Source organism: Rhinoderma darwinii, chromosome 1 (assembly GCF_050947455.1).
Source record: "Rhinoderma darwinii isolate aRhiDar2 chromosome 1, aRhiDar2.hap1, whole genome shotgun sequence".
NCBI lineage: Eukaryota > Metazoa > Chordata > Amphibia > Anura > Rhinodermatidae > Rhinoderma > Rhinoderma darwinii.
In genome coordinates, this window is record NC_134687.1 from 387,343,692 (window position 1) to 387,366,545 (window position 22,854).

A 22,854-nucleotide genomic window follows, 5' to 3' on the forward strand; every position below is an offset into this window, starting at 1 on the left:
GTTTTAGAGGATGTGCCTCGGATGGAACTATGTACCATACATGGTGGTCGTGCCCACGAGTCTCAATTTTTTGGTCAGATATCTGTACTTTGATCTCTAATATCTGCCAGTTTACCGTTCCAAAACGGCTCCCTACATGCCTACTAGGAGCCATTCCTCCCAGAATACCGAACTCCAAATTTAAGCTCGCCCAGTTTATACTCTTAGCGGCTCGAATTTATATAGCGTCCAAGTGGCGTACAGCTGATCTTGATATCTCTATGGTTATTAATAGAGTCAATCGTATAGCTATATTTGAAAAAATGGAGGCGGTGAGAACTGATTCACTCCACCTCTATCGTGCGGTATGGGACCCATGGCTCTCCTCCCCTCATTCACCCGACTTTCAGTATACTATTACCCTGTAAAGTGGGATTCAACAAGGTGATACTAGGAGCGCTCTACAGTAGTATGACTAATATGTACAATTTTATGGCATAGTTGGTTGGTTTATATTTTGTTATCCCTATGTTCCTCCAATCCCTTACCCCCATGTAAATGAATTTCGGTTTAAAACAAGCACTTATTTCTATATCCTCCTGCGTGAGGATTGATTACATGTAATTGTGCATCACATTTCTGTACCGATATATCAATAAATACCTTTTGAACCCGAAAAGCGTAGTGAAATGGTAATAGAAAATAGCCACGTTACAACAAACACTGGATTTAGACAAAATGGCTGCGTAAGAGTCTCCTTACAGCCTTATGTGCTCCGCCACATACTCAAGGGTCTAAATGACCAACCACAACTAAGGAGGACTTTAGGAAGTTGGCCATAAATTGCATGTTCAGTCAGGTGTTATGTCTGTAATGTGTGTTTATGATCTGTTGTGTTTGTCCCCAGTTGTCCTTTTTGTTTTCATTTATGTTTTCATTTTGTGGTTTCTTTGCAGATTCTATTGTGGTTTATCCCTGGTTATCAGTAATATGTATTTATACTATATGGGTGTTGCCTATATTTATAATACATAATAAGAAAGCCACTCCAATAACTACAGAATCAGACATTGAAAAGTGGTGTATTTGCTTGTTAACGCATTTACATCTATAGTCGCAAAATTTTTTAATTGCTCTCTAGTTAGGATATGTTCGTGAAAATCTCGGTAACAGTGATCACAATATACCGTAGTTAAATTTTACCTATACTGTAAAAAACAAACACAGGCTGGAAGGGCAAAAACACTTAATTTTAAGAAGGCCAATTTCCCCAGGATGAGCGCTGCAATTCAGGATATAGACTGGGAAGAACTAATGTCAAATAATGGTACAAATGAGAAATGGGAGGTTTTAAAATCTACTTCGGGTAATTATAGTGCAAAATTTGTTCCTATAGGTAACAAGTATAAACGACTAAAATTAAACCCCACATGGCTTACACCTTCTGTAAAAAGGGAAATATATGACAAATAAAGGACATTTGAAAAATACAAATCTGAGGGTACAGCTGTAGCCTTTGTAAATTATAAAGAGCTTAATAAAATCTGTAAAAAGGTAATAAAATCAGCAAAAATACAAAATGAAAGGCATGTGGCTAATGATAGTAAAACAAATCTCCCCAAAAAAATCTAAAAATCAAGTATGTAAATGCAAAAAAGCCAAGGTCTGAACATGTAGGACCCCTAAATAGCGGTAAAGGGGAGTTGGTCACAGGGGATCAAGAGATGGCAGAGTTACTAAAGGGGTCCTTTAGCTCTGTATATACAACAGAAGAAAGAGCAGCTGATGTAGCCAGTGCTGTTAATATATCAGTTGATATACTGAATTGGCTGAATGTGTAGATATGGTCCAAGCTAAGTTAAATAAAATAAATGTACACAAGGCCCCAAGACCAGATGGGTTACACCCTAGAGTTCTTAAAGAGCTTAGTTCAGTTATTTCTGTCCCCCTCTTCATAAGATTTAGAGATTCTCTAGTGACTGGTATAGTGCCAAGGGACTGGCGCAGGGCAAATGCGGTGCCTATTTTCAAAAAGGGCTCTAGGTCTTCCCAGGGTAATTATATACCAGTAAGCTTAACATCCATCGTGGAGAAAATGTTTGAGGGGCTATTGAGAGACTATATTCAGGATTATGTGACAAAAAATAGTATTATAAGTGACAGCCGGCACGGTTTTACTAAGGACAGAAGTTGGCAAACCAACCTGATTTGTTTTTATGAAGAGGTGAGCAGAAGCCGCTGTGGATATAGTATTTTTGGACTTTGCAGAGGCATTTGACACTGTCCCTCATAAACGTCTAATAGGTAAATTAAGGACTATAGGTTTAGAAAGTATAGTTTGTAATTGGATTGAGAATTGGCTCAAGGACCGTATCCAGAGAGTTGTGGTCAATGATTCCTACTCTGAATGGTCCCCGGTAATAAGTGGTGTACCCCAGGGTTCCGTGCTGGGACCACTATTATTCAACTTATTTATTAATGATATAGAGCAGGGGTCTCAAACTCGGCTGGGTAAGTGGGCCACATATAGAAAAAATTAGAAGTTGACAGGCCGCATTTCAACAATCCAGTTTTCCAGTTTAAAGAGGCTCTGTCACCAGATTTTGCAACCCCTATCTGCTATTGCAGCAGATAGGCGCTGCAATGTAGATTACAGTAACGTTTTTATTTTTAAAAAACGAGCATTTTTGGCCAAGTTATGACCATTTTTGTAGTTATGCAAATGAGGCTTGCAAAAGTCCAAGTGGGCGTGTATTATGTGCGTACATCGGGGCGTTTTTAATACTTTTACTAGCTGGGCGCTCTGATGACAAGTATCATCCACTTCTCTTCAGAACGCCCAGCTTCTGCCTGATCACTGCTGTGACGTCACTCACAGGTCCTGCATCGTGTCAGACGAGCGAGGACACATCGGCACCTGAGGCTACAGTTGATTCTGCAGCAGCATCAGCGTTTGCAGGTAAGTAGCTACATTGACTTACCTGCTAACGCCGAGGCTGCTGCAGAATCAACTGAAGCCTCTGGTGCCGATGTGTCCGACACGATGCAGGACCTGTGAGTGACGTCACAGATCTGCACTGCCAGAAGCTGGGCGTTCTGAAGAGAAGTGGATGATACTTCTCATCAGAGCGCCCAGCTAGTAAAAGTATTAAAAACGCCCAGATGTACGCACATAATACACGCCCACTTGGACTTTTACTTTTAAACACGCCCACTTGGACTTTTGCAAGCCTCATTTGCATAACTACAAAAATGGTCATAACTTGGCCAAAAATGCTCGTTTTTTAAAAATAAAAACGTTACTGTAATCTACATTGCAGCGCCTATCTGCTGCAATAGCAGATAGGGGCTGCAAAATCTGGTGACAGAGCCTCTTTAAGTTACGCTAAATGCAGTCCGGCGGCTCATTTGGCAGCGTTTGGCAGACACACAAATGTCAAGATTGGGCAGCCGCTTTTAAGATACTGCCACAGTGCCCTCTGTAGATACTGCCGCAGTGCACTCTGTAGATACTGCCACAGTGCCCTCAGTAGATAATGCCACAGTGCCATCGGTAGATAATGCCACACACCCCTAGATAATGCCACAGTGTCCTCTGTAGATACTGCCAAAGTGCCCTCTGTAGATGCTGCCACACACACACACACACACACACACACACACCCATAGAGAATGCCACAGTGCCCTCTGTAGATACTGCCACTGTGCCCTCTGTAGATATTGCCACACACCCACCCATAGATAATGCCACAGTGCCCTCTGTAGATACTGCTACAGTGCCCTCTGTAGATATTGCCACACACCCACCCATAGATAATGCCACAGTGCCCTCTGTAGATACTGCTACAGTGCCCTCTGTAGATACTGCTACAGTGCCCTCTGTAGATACTGCCACAGTGCCCTCTGTAGATGCTGCCACAGTGCCCTCTGTAGATGCTGCCACAGTGCCCTCTGTAGATGCTGCCACAGTGCCCTCTGTAGATGCTGCCACAGTGCCCTCTGTAGATGCTGCCACAGTGCCCTCTGTAGATGCTGCCACAGTGCCCTCTGTAGATGCTGCCACAGTGCCCTCTGTAGATGCTGCCACAGTGCCCTCTGTAGATGCTGCCACAGTGCCCTCTGTAGATGCTGCCACAGTGCCCTCTGTAGATGCTGCCACAGTGCCCTCTGTAGATGCTGCCACAGTGCCCTCTGTAGATGCTGCCACAGTGCCCTCTGTAGATGCTGCCACAGTGCCCTCTGTAGATGCTGTCACAGTGCCCTCTGTAGACACTGCCACACACCCACCCATAGATAATGCCACAGTGCCCTCAGTAGATGCTGCCACAGTGCCCTCTGTAGATGCTGGCACGGTGCCCTCTGTAGATGCTGTCACAGTGCCCTCTGTAGATACTGCCACACACCCACCCATAGATAATGCCACAGTGCCCTCTGTAGATGTTGCCACAGTGTCCTCTGTAAATGCTGCCACAGTGCCCTCTGTAGATGCTGCCACAGTGGCATATATGGACAGTGATGTCAGGGGCTTGCCCAGAGAGTCCCGGAGCAGAGCCGCTTCTAGTACTCTGCAGGGGAGAGTACTTAGGGATGTCAGGGTATTCCACAGAGTCCCAGAGCAGAGCCTGTACTAGCGCTCTGCCCAGGACTCCGCTCTGGCAAAGACCCTGATAACGCTGTACTAGCGCTCTGCCCGGGACTCCGCTCTGGGGAAGACCCTGACAACACTGTCCGTATATGGACAGCGATGTCAGGGAATTCCACAGAATCCCGGAGCAGAGCCTATACTAGCCCTCTGCCCAGGACTCCACTCTGGGGAAGACATGTATGGACAGCGATATCAGGGAATTCCACAGAGTCCCGGAGCAAAGCCTGTATTAGCGCTCTGCCCGGGACTCCGCTCTGGGGAAGACCCTGACAACACTGTCCATATATGGGCAGCGATGTCAGGGAATTCCACAGAGTCCCGGAGCAGAGCCTGTACTAGCGCTCTGCCCGGGACTCCGCTCTGGGGAAGACCCTGACAACACTGTCCATATATGGACAGCGATGTCAGGGAATTCCACAGAGTCCCGGAGCAGAGCCTGTACTAGCGCTCTGCCCGGGACTCCGCTCTGGGGAAGACCCTGACAACACTGTGCATATATGGACTGCGATGTCAGGGAATTCCACAGAGTCCCGGAGCAGAGCCTGTACTAGCGGCTCTGTGTCCCGCGGGCCGCAGATGACAGCCTCAGGGGTCGCATGCGGCCGCGGGCTGCGTGCTTGAGACCCCTGATATAGAGGATGGGATTAATAGCACTTTTTATATTTTTGCAGATGACACCAAGCTATGAGGTATTGTTCAGTCTATGGAAGATGTTTGTAAATTGCAAGCTGATTTGAACACAGTAAGTGTTTGGGCATCCACTTGGCAAATGAAGTTTAATGTAGATAATTGTAAAATTATGCATCTGGGTACCAACAATCTGCATGCATCATATGTCCTAGGGGGAGCTATACTGGGGGAGTCACTTGTTGCGAAGGATCTGGGTGGGCTTGTAGATCATAAACTAAATAACAGCATGCAATGTCAAACAGCTGCTTCAAAAGCCAGAAAGATGTTGTCGTGTATTAAAAGGGGCATGGACTTGCGGGACAGGGATATAATATTACCACTTTACAAAGCATTAGCGAGGCCTCATCTAGAATATACAGTTCAGTTCTGGGCTCCAGTTCATAGAGAGGATGCCCTGAAGTTGGAAAAAATATAAAGAAGAGCAACGAAGCTAATAAGGGGCATGGAGAATCTAAGTTATGAGGAAAGATTAAAAAAATTAAACCTACTTAGCCTTGAAAAGAGACGACTAAGGGGGGACATGATTAACTTATATAAATATATGAATGGCCCATACAAAAAATATGGTGAAATCCTGTTCCAAGTAAAACCCCCTGAAAAAACAAGGGGACACTCCCTCCGTCTGGAGAAAAAAAGGTTCAACCTGCAGAGGCGACAAGCCTTCTTTACTGTGAGAACTGTGAATCTATGGAATAGTCACCGCAGTTGCTGGTCACAGCAGGGACAGTAGATGGCTTTAAAAAAGGCTTAGATAATTTCCTAGAACAAAAAAATATTAGCTCCTATGTGTAGACATTTTTCCCTACACTTTCCCATTCCTTGGTTGAACTTGATAGACATGTGTCTTTTTTCAACCATACTAACTATGTAACTATGTAACATTGAAATTGTTATTATACTGTGAACTCAGGTAGAGAGATGCGGGCAAGTACATAAGTTTCATGTCCGTGGCTGCGGGCTGTCAGCTCCGTTCTCCCCCTGACAGCCGCAGCCACGAGTCGGCAAGTGCTGGCCCCAGCCTCCTCCTCAGGAGAAGCCAGCGCTCGCGTCTACTCACCACTGCTGGATCCCATAGGGTGCCCGCTCTTAAAGGGGCAGCGCGCGCACCGGACCTCGTTCATGAACTTTGACCCATGAGTACTCTGGACTATAAGAGGGGTCCAGCCCCCTAGTTCTATGCCTGAGCTTTGTTTTGTTTTTCTAGTCTGTCTTGCATATGGCCCCCTAGTGTTTCCTGCTCCCAGTGTTCCTGTTCCTGTATCCTATACTTCTATCCTGATCTAGTTCCGTGCTGAGCTGTAGTCGTGCTGTGCTGTATTCCACGCCTGTCCTGCTTCTCCACACCTGACGTCCTCCTGCTGCCAAGTTCCTGCCAAGCCTGCCTTGCTACTGTCCGAGCTGCCACAGGTACCCTATACGAACTATAGACTTTGACCTGCGTCCTGTTGGCCAGCTGCCTTACCGCCAAGACGGTACGGCCCAGTGAGTCCACAGACCCTTCGTGACAATAAGTTCACGTTGTAGTGTTTTATGTTATACTGTGCACCCAGACCTGGGAGGTTCAGACAGGTAACACCATTTAATCTGAGGCCTAATGTGAGTGCAATTAAATACAGCGAATAAAAGTATGGCTGATGCTTTAGTGTTTAAAGAGGCTCTGTCACCAGATTCTCAAATCCCTATCTCCTATTGCATGTGATCGGCGCTGCAATGTAGATAACAGTACCGTTTTTGTTTTTTTTAAAAACGTTCATTTTTGGCCAAGTTATGAGCTATTTTATATATATGCAAATGAGCTTTGAAATGGACAACTGGGCGTGTTTTTTTTCGTATGTCCAACTGGGCGTGTATTGTGTTTTTAACTGGGCGTGTTTACGTGTATGACGCTGACCATTCAGTGACCAGTCAGCGTCATACATTCCTCTCCATTCATTTACACAGCACATAGTGTTCTTACTAGAACGATGTTCAGCCACATACACAAGTGTCCTGATAATGAATACACATGAAATCCAGCCTGGACGTCATGTGTATTCAGAATCCTGACACTTCTGAATCTTTTCTGTGAGATTACAGCAAGCCACGCGTAATCTCGTGAGATTACGAGGTAAACGAGATTTAGTTTCCCTTGCTGGAGTACACAGTTCAATGGTTCAGCGAGAGTACCTGAGGCAATCGTAGGCAGTGGCGAGGCGGACACGTACAGGACCAGGCGGCGGGAAGTCGTTCGGTGAGGCGTAGCAGGGCAGCGTAGACTGTAGCGCGGCAGGTAGCACAGCACGGCAATAGCGCTAGGTAGCACGGAAACAGGATACGGGATACAGGAGCAAGGTACACTAGGAGGCTGGAAGACACTGGGAGACCATAAGCAAGACGAACAATGGAAAACTAACAACACTCTGGCAAAGGGCAAGAGGGCAGAGCCATTTTTATAGCCCAGGGCATCCTGGGCCAGATTGCAGTTTTACTGCAAAAACGCGCGCACTGGCCCTTTAAGGCCGTGCACGCGCGGGCGCGCGCACTCGCCGGAGACACTCGGAATCCGGAAGTGAGTGCCGGCGCCTGACTGGGGGACGACGCTGCAGGGAGGTAAGCTGTCCATGGCCACGGCCGTCGGGGTTAACGACCGAATGACGGGCCGTGGCCATAGACGTTACAAGTGTGAGATGCTGTTTGAGAATGAATCTCTATATGTACATATACCTATGGTTTGGGGGGAATATTTTTGTATGATTGGATAGTGTGTAGGAACCGTTAGGGACAGGTAAGGAACAAACACCCTTGTAGGTAATTGCCACCTCAACCTTAGAACTGGTATGGTCCATTTGATGATGGATTGAATATTAGAGGGGAAATGGAAGGCGATGCTCCACCCCACAATTAGATTTGGGTACTGAGACATCACCTCCTCCTCAGGGATGTTAACCTGCCATGATAGTGACCTGGGTATCGGCCCACAAAGATTGTTTCATTTTCAATCAAGGTGCTTGGAAGAGTTGGAAAAATAACGGACTGTGTATTGAGCCGAAATGAAGGACTAAGCCATTCCAAGGCTAACCGTGTGAGGGCATAAGTAGCCTTACACGGGTCGGCATGTTAAAATTGGATCGGCCGCTGGAACGACTCATTGACGCCTCTAAGAGCAAGAAAGAACAAGGACTCTGAGGTTGATGGACTCTGAGGTTTCGTATGAGCTTCGTTCGTTTGATGGACTTTGAGGCTTCGTTTTATTTTATTTCAACTTTGTTTTATGGACTTTGAGGCTTCGTTCTATGGGGACTATAAGGGACTATAAGGTTTTGTTTTAGCTTCATTCTATGGACACTAGACTCCTGAGTCTGAGGACGGGCGGGAAGGTGTCCTTGAGGAGATAGGTGATGTCGTGTACCTAACTCCAAGGTATACTTCCTTCCATCTCAGACCATTACCAGTAACCAGGGAGGTTGAGGGGGTAATTACAACCCCACAAACACTTCCCCAAATTGCATTGTCGAGTCTCCTACAACAGGGGGATAGTAAAGGGAAGTGTTCCCTATATATATATATATATATATATATATATATATATATATAAATAATGTCTCATGAGCCAGGGCTGTAGAGACACAGCCTTGTCATGAGTAACGGCCTCACAACAAAGCAGGACAATTAGTCATTGTCCTGCTTTGCTTAAAGGGAATGTGTTGCCAGAAAAACATGTTTTTTTAAAAAAAATTAAACATTTAGTGTGTGGGTGATTAAACATTGTTCAAATTTTTTTTTTTTTTTTGGCACGAGCCAGGAAATATTATAAATTATTTCTAATTTATAATACTACCCATTTTTGGTCACTAGATGGAGCTATTCCCAAAATTGCAGCATTGCAAAATTGGGTAAAAAGCCCTCGCTCTAGTGAGCTCTCAGCATCCCCTCCTCCTTTATCCTGGCTAGTGCCGGGATAAACGAGGGGTTTGAAAGGTTTAACCTCCTACACTGTGTGTCGCCATTTTTTGAGGTAACCCACAGTGTAGTAGGTTTACATACAGTAGTAAACACACACAAACACTAACATACATTGAAATCTCTTACCTGCTCCTGCCGCCGTGGCTCCCTCCGGCCCGTCCGCTCCGTTTGCTGCCGCTGTTCCATGTGCACAAGTCCGGAAGCCGCGACCGGAAGTAGTAATATTACTGTCCGGCCGCGACTTCCGGTCCACAGGAAAATGGCGCCGGACGGCGCCAATTTCGAATAGGACTGTGTGGGAGCGGCGCATGCGCAGTTCCCACACAGACGCCGTACACGGCAGTCAATGGGACGGGAGCCGTTCGCAGTCCCTATGGGACTGTGGCTGCCGTATTCCATGTCTGTGTGTGTCGTTAATCGACACACACAGAAATGGAACAAAAAATGGCAGCCCCCATAGGGAAGAAAAAGTGTAAAAATAAGAAAAAGTAAAACACAAACACACAAATGAATAAAAACGTTTTTATTAAAGCACTAACATCTTTAACATATAAAAAAATTATTTGCCATGACACTGTTCCTTTAAGACCGATACTGCTTTGATCTCCTGTCTCCATTTTAAATTTCCCACGCGCATGGGTGTTCTCGTGCTGTCTCCTCCCCAGGTAAGCCGTCCACGTGATGTAAATTGGGCCATCGGCCATGAAGAGAAGTTGGGTGGGCCCAAGAAGACCTGTGTCCTGATTGATTCTGCCCTCTCTGGGGACAGGCAGACTCCGCGTCATTGTCTCGGTATTCACCACAAAGCCCAGAAATTGGCAGACTGTAGAGGGAGTTAGATAGGACTTCTCCTGACTAATGATCCATCCTAGATCTGTTAGGAATCTCGTGGCTTCCTTTGTCTGCTTTTCGGTAGGGGAATATTGCAATCACAACAACTTAAATGTCTCCTTAGAGGTAGACTTTCTACTCCTGCGGTCTACTCTTGCTTCTTTTCTGTTGAGTTTACGATACTGATATAAATAAATTTATTCCTGTAAAATGTTAATATTTTTCAGTTTAATAACTTTTATGTAACATTGTGAGTTATAGTTCTTTCATGTTGCTTAATGCTTTAATAATTGACATAATGATTGCCTATGAGAACAAATAGCAGTACAAGGGGGAAAATGACTAAACAATGATGACGTGTTATTTTCTTCCCTGTCATATTGCAGTGCTCTGTGTGGCCTCAGTATACAACGGCAAGAGCTGAGGAGGGGATCACATTGTCACTGCCTGGTGGCAACTAGATTCTGAGAAGTTATGATACTCGTGGTGATGGGAGTGAGCGGATCTGGGAAGTAGGTATATTCTCTTTGTATAGAGCAGCTGTACTTAGCATTACACAGGCAATAAAGAGGAATCTGACACGGCAAATCTGCTTTGTTCTGATGACAGAGGAGAAAGAGGACAAAGGCTACTCCCATGTGTACACTGGAAGGCGGCAACTCTCATGTATCTAGTGAAAGTTCACATTGTGGCCTGGGAATTGAGCACATTAGGCTGAATTTATACAGGATCACAGTGTGTTTTACTATAAAATTTGTTGTATGAATTCCCGGTTCTAGGAAACATTCACAGAACGGTTGCTATGGAAAAATTTACGGTATCTGCATTCAGCACAGACAAGACACTAAACTTCTGAAAAAAACAAACCACAATTATGTGACTGCAAATTAATTTTTTTCCATTGACTCACATGACTTGGCTTAACATCTGGATGTTTTAGTTTTACATGCTAGGACCGCAAAATCCACACTCTCCGCTGTTCAATTGAGATCACAATAGAACCTGCTTTACAGCCAACTGAATATAGCCTTAGAATTAAAACTCCACGTATGTAATTGTATGCCATATGTATACATTTTTTCTGTGATATCATAGTCAACTATGCTTTTAATACAGTGAAAAAAGGGCATACCGACGCATATAATTCCAAAAGGTTACTTTTTAGGCCTATTATACCCTATGGACATGTTTGTGATATACATTGGCAGCATTTCCGATGTATATCCTGAACATGCACAAAATAAGGTTTGAACACAGCATAAAAGCACCGAAAAATAGCTAATTTTAACCCAACCATACGGTTTCACTTTCTCCTTCTCTTTCTTTAGGCTAGGTTCCCATGTAGCGTAAACGCTGCAGAATTTCCGCAACAGAATTCTGTGAAGAAATTCCACAGGATTTACAGTAGCAGCAAAGTGGATGCGATTTTGAAAATCTCATGCCCACACTGCGGAAAACAAACGCAGCAAAAACGTTAAGAAATGGACCTGCGGTGTGGAATTTAAATCCACAGCATGTCAATTTATGCTGTGTTTTCATTGCTTTTCATTTGTGGGTTTTCCCTATTGAATTCAATGGGGATAAAAAACCAGCAACAAATGGCAACTTTTGGGAGATTCGGCCGCAAAGGTCACAACTCTGAAAAAAATATTAAATTATACTTAGCCAGAACTCCCTGCTTTTTCATCCCATGTGACCGCTGCAGACAATCACAGACTGCAGCGGTCACATGGGCTGCAGTGTATCATCTAGAGAGGCCGGACCGGACGGCAAAATATGAATCTTTTTTTCTACCGCTGCTGTCCGCTTTTACGCAGCTTATCCGAGCTGTGGGAACCTGGCCTTAGTGTTCACAAAGCATTGCATATATTTTAACAGGTACAGGGTGTTTCAGTCTGTTTTTTTGTGTCTTTACACAGAACTGAAGTAGGATCTCTTCTGGCTGATCAGGTATGTTTATTGTTGTATTACAAAGCAATTTATCAACATAACCCCCAAACGGGGATATAATAGGCTTCGTTCACATATCCGTTCGGGCTCTATTCTGACGTTCCGCCGTAGGTTTCCGTCAGAATAGAGCCCTAATGACACTTTGTGTCAGTCAGGGCTCTATTCTTACGGAAACCTCAGACGGAACGTCAGAATAGAGCCCGAATGGATATGTGAACGAAGCCTTAGTAGGGCATTTTTTTATTAATGTTTTTTGTCATGTGAATGAAATACACTGTCTAGAATGAAATGAATGAATGGGAAAGTAAATGTTCCATTAAAAAACAAATGTTTACTCCATGTGCTCAATAAAAGACATGAACAGTATAAGGGGGGATTTACACGAGCATGTGCGTTTTGCGCACGCAAAAAACACGGCGTTTTGCGTGCGCAAAAGGCACTTAACAGCTCCGTGTGTCATGTTCATATGGTGCGCGGCTGCGTGCTTTTCACGCAGCCGCCATCATTATGACACTCCGTTTGGATGTTTGTAAACAGAAAAGCACGTGGTGCTTTTCTGTTTACATTCATTATTTTACTGCTGTGGCGCTAATAACGCACGTCCCACGGAAGTGCTTCCGTGGGGCGTGTGTGATTTTCACGCTCCCATTGACTTCAATGCGTGCGTGATGCGCGAAAAACAACGAAATATCGGACCTGTCGTGAGTTTTACGCAGCGGACTCACGCTGCGCAAAAATCACAGACAGTTTGCACTGCCCCATAGACTTGCATAGGTCCGTGCCACACGCGTGAAAAACACTCGGGTGGCACGGACGTATTACACGTTCGTGTAAATCCGCCCTAAGTATTTGTGTGTTATAAGTTCAGTTAGATTGTGTTTATCTATAATTGTGACTTAGATAACAATCAGACCACATTTTATTAGTAACCAATGCACAAATCCAGGGAATTACTTTTTTTTGCAACTGTAAGAAATGGCATAAAATTATACAAACAAAAATGTATGCGTTATCTGGTGATTTTGTGGTACCCAAGCTCAACTATGACGAAGGCCTTGTTGGTGTCTAAGATTTCCACACAAGGTCAGGGAAGACAAATGCTCAGGCACCTGATCCCTCATCCCTTTTATATTCTAACCCCACAGACCCCTTGACCTTACTATGACCTTGCAATGACCCCATGACCTTACTATGTTTTAAGCAACAATTAGGCCGGATTTACACGAGCGTGTGCGTTTTGCGCGCGCAAAAAATCACGCCGTTTTGCGCGAGCAAAAGGCACTTAACAGCTTTGTGTGTCATCACCATATGATGCGCTGCTGCGTGAGTTTCGCGCAGCCGCCATCATTATGACACTGTTCGTATGTTTGTAAACAGAAAAGCACATGGTGCTTTTCTGTTTTCAATCATACTTTTGACTGCTGTTGCGCGAATCACGCACGTCCCACGGAAGTGCTTCCGTGTGGTGCGCGTGATTTTCACGCACCCATTGACTTCAATGGGTGCGTGATGCGTGAGAAACGCAGAAATATAGGACATGTCGTGAGTTTTACGCAGCGTAAAAATCACGGACTGTCTGCATGGCCCCATAGACTAATATAGGTCCGTGCGAGGCGCGTGAAAATCACGCGCGTTGCACGGACGTATATCACGTTCGTGTAAATCCACCCTTACTATGACATCATCACCAGTGATTTTTTTTTTTAATGGACATTCATGCTCTGGGTAAAGTAAAACCTACAGTAGATGTTCCTTAACTCCAGTGATCAGAAAATATATGGACAGTTTACCCTTTGTAGATAAAAAAAAAAATATATAAAAAAAATAAAGAAATTCCATATGGAATTTGTTCTTCTAAATTTCTTGAATCGTTCCCAATTTTAAAGAGAAAGATTCATGTAATAGCTGGACATTAGAGAATTCATGAAAGCGAACCATAGCTTTAATAAATAAAAACTCCCTACTTTCAATCTATTCAGGGGGAGTTGCACATATTCCAGATCAAATGTAATTATATGGTATAATTCACTGGCATAAACACAATACACGGTATCACAAAACAATCGGTTTGGCGGATTGACAAATACACATCTCCATTAAAAGTACTAGCGTGATTAGATTTCACAATACAGAACTATAGAACTGCCAGGACGAGGCCTACAATATATCTAGAGTTCTGGCAGAAAGTGAAAGAGGAAAGTTAGACTGGGTTCCCACGGGTCGGATACGCTGTGTAAAACTACGCAGCATATGCGACCTGGAATCCACAGCACATTCCATCCGAAAAACCGCACCACATTGTTCATACTCACTCCGGCTGTTGTCATGGTGATGGATCCCTCCTTTGCTGTCCGGTCCAGCCTCCCTGGATGACGCTGCAACCCATGTGACCGCTGCAGCCTGTGATTAGCTGAAACGTCATCGCAGGAGGCCGGACTGGAGGAAAAAGCAGGGAGTTCTTGGTAAGTATAAATAATTTTTTTCGGAGTTGCGATTTATGCAGTGGAATCCCTGCAATTCCGCCGCAAATGTCGCTACACTTGTAAGGGTGCACCCGTACTTACCTCTCCCCGGGGGCCAACGCAGGAACACGGGCTTGTCGGGCGGCTCAGAAGTTCGGCTCTGGACGGAGGAGCGTCTTGGGCGTCATGGCAACGGCCGCACTGCCGACAGCCATGACGCATACGCCCAACAGGAAACAGGGCAAAGTCTCGCGATGCCGGGACTTGGCACAGAGGAGGAGAGAGGAGGAGGGGAGCGCGGGAAGAGAGGGGGTGGAGCAAGGGAGAGAGAGCGGGAGCGAGTGGTCGGAGGAGGAAGAAGGTCAGGTGACCGGCCGGCAGAAAGAGAGAGAGGAGCCGACAGCGTGGGAACAAGAGGAGAGACGATAGAGGCTGCCGGATCAGCAGCAGCAGAGAGGAGGGAAAGCAGTGTGGCAGCATCAGGGAATCTACAGGAGGAACATGCCTCCCTGCAGTGGAGAGAGACAAACAGGGGTGCGCCAAAACGGAGGACTGACCGGAGCAGGAGTGGAGTGGAGCATCAGCATCCACTACAGGTACCAGCCACACCACGTAGCCCTAACTAGGACCCTCAGACCTCCCCAGGGAAAGTACCAGTAGCCGCAGTACATCCTGACCCTCCAAGAGTAGTACGCCCCTCGTCTATTCTGGTCACAGAGTACGTTAAAGACTAGCCTTAAACTATCCTTGGATGTTGTAGCCTGAATTAGGCCTAGTACAGGCTCGCCACCTCATTAACCGTGCCAGTGTCCCAGCGTGTCCTCCAGAGTGTAACCCACTGTAACCCTTGCATGGAACTGTTGTTGATGAATCCCCGCCTGTAATCCTTGCATGGAACTGTTGTTGATGAATCACCGCCTGTAATACTTGCATGGAATTGTTGTTGATGAATCTTTTTGGAACAGGAGCAGACAGAAGGAACGGTCGGGTTGGCGGGACTTTATTGGACTATTAGCTGGACTGTGTGGAAACCGTAGCGCCAGCCCGCCGGTTCAGTTGCGTCCTAGGGGGTCCACCATTCGGACCACCGACTGAGGAGAGAGAGGGTTTGTCATGAAAGGTAGCGGATAGCTCCGCAAGGACCCGTGATGGTGCTAGTAGGTACGTTAGTCGCTGATTCCCACGACGCGACCCGTGGGCCGAGAGTGTGACTCCTACCGTAGGGTAGGCTGCCAGTAGCGGGTAGCTCCCGCCGTGACTGACAGCGGCGTGTCCTTAGCCAAGCCCGGCAACGTGGGGTCAGGCACAACCTCTCTCCGGGGGACTTCCAGCGGGATCGAAGTCCTCACCCTCAGGATTCCTGTCTGCTCCATAGAAGAGAATTTATTGTTATCTGCTCGCTGAAGTAAAGAAGTTGCACAAAAGATGGTGTGTCTCGTTCATTGCGTACCGACAGCGGTAGTCCCTCCTACACACTTGGCTTTCTGTTGCAGGTTTTGCATCCCCACTGAATTCCATAGGGAAAACCCGCAATATAAAAGCAAGGAAAACTCAGCCTAAATTGACATGCTGCGGATTTAAATTCTGCACCGCAGGTCAATTTATTAACGTTTTCGCTATGTTTCTTTTCGCAGCATGGGCATGCGATTTTCAAAATCTCATCCACTTTGCTGCTACGGTAAATGCTGTGGAAATTCCACAGCATTTACTCTATGTGGGAACCCAGCCTTAGAAAGAACTGATCCAAAATCTGTTACTTCACTTCACACACAGAATTTTTCTGCCATTTAACCCCTTCCCGACATTTGTCGTAAGTATACGTCATGGAAAGGCAGTGCTTCCCTCAAATTGTCGTATACTTATGAAAAATGGATGACACCAGCTCAGAAGCTGAGTCAGTGCCCTCATCCCCGGATGTCAGCTGTATCTTACAGCTGACATCTTGCTGTAATGGTGGGGACCAAAGTTAGCTTCGATCCTCTCCATTAACCCCTTAAATGCAGCGGTCAATAGCGATCGCTGCATTTAAGGGGTTTGCAGCTCCAATAGTGCTAATAGTGGCCTCCCTGTCTGCCTAGCTCAAGAGATGAGCCGGTGTCATCAGTGGTGGTTGTCAGCTGTATGTTACAGCTGACATCCACCTGTAACGGCAGGAACTGGAGCTAACTCCGATCCCTGCCATTTACCCCTTAGATGCAGCGATCGAAAGCGATCGCTGCATCTTAGTAATTGGCAACAAATCGGCAGCTCTGCCCTGCAATCGCAGGGCTGCTGACTGCTGCTATGGCAACAGGAGGTCAAACAATGGCCTCCTGCTCTGCCATTACAGAAGCCGATTAGACCCTGCCCAGAGGCAAAGCCTAATCGACTACATAGGTAGTGCAATGTATTAGAAAAAAGTCTGACAGTTGGAACTTCAAGTCCCCTAGTGGGGCTAAAGAAAAGTGTAAAAAAAAGTTGTCAAAAATATAATAAAAGTTTTAAGTAATAAAATAAAACACTATCGCCCTTTTTCCCTTTTCAAGCCCTTTATTATTGAAAAAAAATAAACAAACCATAGATATTTGGTTTTGCCACGACCGTAACGGCCAGAAATATAAAAATATTATGTTATGTATTGCACGCGGGGACGACGTAAATAGAAAACGTAAAAAACAATCCCAAAATTTCTGTTTTTTGGTCACTTTGCCCTACAAAAATTAAAATAAAAAGTGATCAAAAAGTCGCATGTATCCAAAAATGGTGCCTATAAAAACTATAGCTCGTCTCGCAAAAAACATGCCCTCATACAGCTGCGTCGATGAAAAAATGTAAAAGCTATGGTTCTCAAAACATGGCGAAAAAATAATACATTCTTTTTACAAAAGAAATTTTATTGTGCAAAAAGTTGTAAAACATAAAAAAGTGCTTTAAATTAGGTATCGCGGGAATCCTACTGACCGGCAGAATAAAGTTAACATGTCATTTCTAACGCATGGAAAACGCTGTATAAATAAAAACGAAATAGCTATTCCAGAATTGCTGTTTTTTTTTGTCACCTTGCCTCTCAAAAAATAGGATAAAAAGTGATCAAAAAGTCGCATGTACCCCAAAATGGTACCAATAATAACTACACCTCGTCCCGCAACAAAAAAAACAGCCATCATGCCACTACGTCTATGAAAAAATTGAATTAGTTAAGGCTCCAATAAGTCAGGAAATAAAAAATATGCAGTTGTGCAGGCCCGAAGGGAACATTTCTTCTGTTTCAAGAAGCGATTTATCAAGGCCCTAAAATTAGGGAACCAGGAAGGGGAGGGCCCAAACATATCTGCTGGAAGCTAGGGTGCCCGTATTATACCAGGACAACACTTTCCCAGTAAAATTTCCCAAACTGCAAAGGTGCAGAGTGTGGACCAAAAGGGGGATAAGAATGGACACCATTTATCAGTGCGACACTGGCCTGTGCATAAAGGATTGCTTCACAGCGCAATACACATCTATGGATTATTTTATTCTTTTTTTTACCCCGTTATTATACCACCTGACTATGCCCCTGATGTACTCTGCCCATCTTACATGTACCCCCACATTATAAACTGAAATACCAGTAAAACTCCAAACAAAACTACTACCAAGCAAAATCCACACTCCAAAAGCCAAATGGCGCTCCCTCCATTCTGAACCCTAGAGTGTGCCCAAACAGCAGTTTATTTCCACATATATGGCATCGCCATACCCGGGAGTACCCTTTTAACAATTTTTGGGGTGTGTTTCTCCAGTGGCACAAGCTGGGCACGACATATTTGCCACTGAAATGGCGTATCTGGGGGAAAAAATTAAATTTTTACTTAGCACCATCCGCAGCGCAATCATTTATGGAAAAGACCTGTGGGTGAAAATGCTCACTACACCCCAAATTAGACCTCAACTTCGTATGGTACTCTTTCACTCCTGAGCCTGGTCAAATGTACAGGCAAAAGATTAGGGCCAGATGTAGGATGTTTCTAAAACCGGGAAACACAGCATAATAATTAGAGAGCTGTCTTGTTATGGTGGCATAAGCTGGGAACCACATATTGGCATATCTATAGAAAAAATCCCATTTCCCATGGGTTAACATGCTCACTACACCACTAGGTGAATACCTTGAGGGGTGAAGTTTCCAAAATGAGGTCACTTCTGGGGGGTTTCCACTGTTTTGGTCCCTCAGGGGCTTTGCAAATGCGACATAGCGACCAGAAACCAATCCAGCAAAATCTGTACTCCAAAAGCCAAATGGCGATTCTTCCCTTCTGAGCCCTGCTGTGTGCCCAGACAGCAGTTTATGGCTATGTTCACACGGGGTCTTTTGCCGAGTTTTTTGACGCGGAAACCGCGTCGCAAAACTCGGCAGAAACGGCCCGAGAACGCCTCCCATTGATTTCAATGGGAGGCGTCGGCGTCTTTTTCCCGCGAGCAGTAAAACTGCCTCGCGGGAAAAAGAAGCGACATGCCCTATCTTCGGGCGCTTCCGCCTCCGACCTCCCATTGACTTCAATGGGAGGCAGGAGAAAGCGTGTTTTCTGCCCGCGGCGCTCAATGGCCGCGGGCGAAAAACGGCGCGATAATTGCTATTCACACGGAGTATTTTGGGGGAGGAATATCTGCCTCAAAATTCCGTTTGGAGCTTTGAGGCAGATATTCCTCCCCCAAAATACTCCGTGTGAACATAGCCTATGACCACATATGGGGTATTGCCGTACTCCAGAGAAGTTACTTTACAAATGTTGGGGATCTTTTTTTCCTTTATTTGTTTAGAAAAATGTTGACCTAAAGCTACGTCTTATTGAAGAAAAAGGATTGTTTTTATTTTCACTGCCCAATTCTAATAAAATCTATGAAACACCTGTGGGGTCAAAATGCTCACTATGCCCCTAGATGAATTCTTTAAGGTGTGTAGCTTCCTAAATGGAGTCACTTTTTGGGTGTTTTCTCTGTTTTGGTACTTCAGGGGCTTTGAAAATGTGACATGGCCTCCGCAAACCATTCCTGCTAAATTTGAGCTCCAAAAGCCAAATGGCACTCTTTCCCTTCTAAGCCCTGCCGTGTGTCCAAACAGCCGTTTATGACCACATGTGGGGTATTGTTTCACTCGAAAGAAATTTCTTTACACATGTTGTGGTGCTTTTTCCCCTTTAGTCCTTGTGGAAATGAGAAAAAATTTGTTCAACTTACATTTTCTTTGAAAGAATGTAGATTTTCATTTTCACGGCCTACTTCCAATAATTTAGGCAAAAAACCTGTGGGGTCAAAATGCTCTCTATGCTGCTTTTTCTCCTTTAGTCCTTGAGGGGTGTAGTTTCCCAAATGGGGTAACTTTTGGGGGATTTCCACTGTTTTGGCACCGCAAGAGCCCTTCAAACCTGGCATGGTGTCTAAGCTATATTATAATAAAAAGAAGGCCCAAAACCTACTAGGTACTCCTTTTCTTCTGAGGCCTGTGCTTCAGTCCATAAGCACGCTAAGACCATATGTGGGATATTTCCTAAAACTGCAGAACCTGGGCAATAAATATTGAGTTGCGTTTCTCTGGTAAAACTTTCTGTGTTACACAAAAAAATGGATTAAAAATTTATTTCTGAAAAAAAATGAAATTTGTAAATTTCCCCTCTACTTTGCTTTAATTCCTGTGAAACGTCAAAGAGTTAAGAAACTTTCTAAATGCTGTTTTGAATACTTTGAGGGGTGAAGTTTTTAAAATGGGGTGACTTATTGGGGGTTTCTAATATATAAGGCCCTAAAAGCCACTTCACAACTGAACTGGTCCCTGTAAAAGTAGCCCTTTGACATTTTCTTGAAAATGTGAGAAATTGCTGCTAAAGTTCTAAGCCTTGTAACATCCTAGAAAAATAAAAGGATGTTCAAAAAACAATGCCAATCTAAAGTAGACATATGGGGGATGTTAATTAGCAACAATTTTGTGTGGTATAACTGCCTGTCTTACAAGCAGATACATTTAAATTTAGAAAAACGCTATTTTTTTAAATTTTTCGCTACAGTTTGGTGTTTTTCACAATTAAATACTGAATGTATCAAGCAAATTTTGCCAGTAACATAAAGTCCAATGTGTCACAAGAAAACAATCTCAGAATCGCTTGGATAAGTAAAAGCATTCCAAAATTATTATTATATAATTTTTTATGCCGTTTTTAGTGGCGTTTTTCATTTTGTACATGCTTTTTTTCTGGCATTTTGAGGTCCTATAAAGAAGCCTGTAGAAAAAACGCCTAAAAAAACCACCAAACCCCCGAGCATGCTGCGTTTGGAAAAAAACGCCACTGATTACAAAATTGCCTTAAAAGCGCACAAACCAAAATGCAGTGGTATGTAGTGGATTTGATATCTTACTATAGACTTTAATGTAATATCTGGCCGCACTAAAAAAAAAGCACCACAAAATGCTCTTAAAAATGCCATAAAAAACTGAGCAAAACGCTGTCTGTGAATCCTGCCTAAAAGTATTTTTGTATTCGCAGGGATCACTGTGTTTGGATTATCTTCATCACGTTTTACTTGTTTAATTGCAGTTAGGATGTAAATTCTATGATGCAGATGATTATCACCCTGTGGAAAATAAAAAGAAGATGTCTCAAGGGATACCATTAAATGACCAGGTATTGCAAACATTTCTTACGCGTCGTTTTTGTTTTATACAAATTTAGCAAAGCTGCAGCTCTTTTATTCATGGAGTATATTAGTAAGTGCTAACTTTCCGTAAGGTATTTAACATAACAGCCCCCACGATCTGGTTTTGGGGATGTTGACTATGAGAAGGCCAGTGTTCACATTCAGGGCCGGTTTTGGAAGGTGGCAAACTGAGCAATTGCCCAGGGTCACATTTTCCTTTGGGGGATCTGAGGAGAGGAACCCCAGGAGGAACCTAAGGCTATGTTCACACGGGGTATTTTGCCGAGTTTTTTGACGCGGAAACCGCGTCACAAAACTCGGCAGAGACGGCCCGAGAACGCCTCCCATTGATTTCAATGGGAGGCGTCGGCGTCTTTTTCCCGCAAGCAGTAAAACTTCCTCGCGGGAAAAAGAAGCGACATGCCCTATCTTCGGGCACTTCCGCCTCCGACCTCCCATTGACTTCAATGGGAGGCAGGAGAAAGCGTATATCTCGCTGTTTTATGCCCGCGGCGCTCAATGGCCGCGGGCGAAAAACGGCGCGATAATTGCTGTTCACACGGAGTATTTTGGGGGAGGAATATCTGCCTCAAAATTCCGTTTGGAACTTTGAGGCAGATATTCCTCCCCCAAAATACTCCGTGTGAACATAGCCTAAGAGTGGACCGGAAAAATATTTTTCTCTGCTGTCAGTTTCAGTAGTCAGGCAAAGTGTACATCTACAATGAGCGCTCTTCCCGACCATAGAGATGACTGTGAGGCTGTTAACTCACAGCTGCGGGCAAAAAACGCAGCAAAATACGCTTTCTCTGCCTCCCATTGATGTCAATGGGAGGTCAGAGGCGTAAACGCCCGAAGATAAGTCATGTCCCTTCTTTTTCCCGCAAGACGGTTTTTCCACTCGCGGGAAAAAACGCCTCCGCCTCCCATTGAAATCAATGGGAGGCATTTTCGGCCGTTTTTTGGCATGTTTTCCGACGTGGTTTCCGCGTAAAAAAACTTGTCAAAAAACTCTGTGTGAACTCCCCTTATGGTAGTAATATTTAAATCAGGGGTCAGCAAACCTCAGTACTCCAGTTGTATGAAACTTCAACTCCCAGAATGCACTGACAGCCAAATGCTTTATTATTCCAACCAAGTACTGGCAGGGCATTCTGGGAATTGTAGTTTAACAGCAGCTGGAGTGCTGAAGGTTGCTGACCCCTGATTTAGATATAATATTTAGACATTGTATAGCAATATTTTTGGGCACTGAATGGCTGTGTTATGTGGGCATTGTATGGAATAATTATTTTGGAGAGAAGAGAGAGATCTGATAAAAATGGATCAATTACGTATCCATCTGAAACAAAGGACTTAATTCTAAAGTGAACAGAGCCTAAGGGTGTGTTTACATCAGCGTTGGGCTTCCGTTCATGGGTTCCATTCGACCTTTCCGTCGGAGGAACCGATGAACGGAAAGCCAAATCGAAACCATAGGTGTCACGTTGGGTATGTGGACCCACTGGACCGTACCGCCTTGACGGTATGGCAGCTGGACAACTGGACACAGGTCACAGTCTATAGTTCGTATAGTGTACCTGTGGTAGCACAGACAGTAGCAAGACAGGCTCGGCTGGGACTAGGCAGAAGGCAGGCGCCAGGCGTGGTGTAGCAGGACAGGCGTGGTATACAGCACAGCTCGATTTCAGCTCAACACGGTACTTG

The 22,854-nt window shown here is 44.7% G+C and overlaps 1 protein-coding gene across 3 annotated transcripts in view; it reads left to right on the forward strand.

The window, feature by feature from the left end:
- The window catches only part of IDNK (IDNK gluconokinase), a 358,457-nt gene that overhangs the window by 301,145 nt on the left and 34,458 nt on the right, over positions 1-22,854 (forward strand). For all 3 annotated transcript variants that reach the window (XM_075828489.1, XM_075828496.1, XM_075828502.1), the window contains 3 exons: positions 10,474-10,599; positions 12,007-12,037; positions 21,048-21,134. In XM_075828489.1, coding sequence (XP_075684604.1) covers positions 10,562-10,599; positions 12,007-12,037; positions 21,048-21,134 — 156 coding nt within the window. In that variant the 5' untranslated portion in view covers positions 10,474-10,561. The remainder of the gene's footprint in view (positions 1-10,473; positions 10,600-12,006; positions 12,038-21,047; positions 21,135-22,854) is intronic.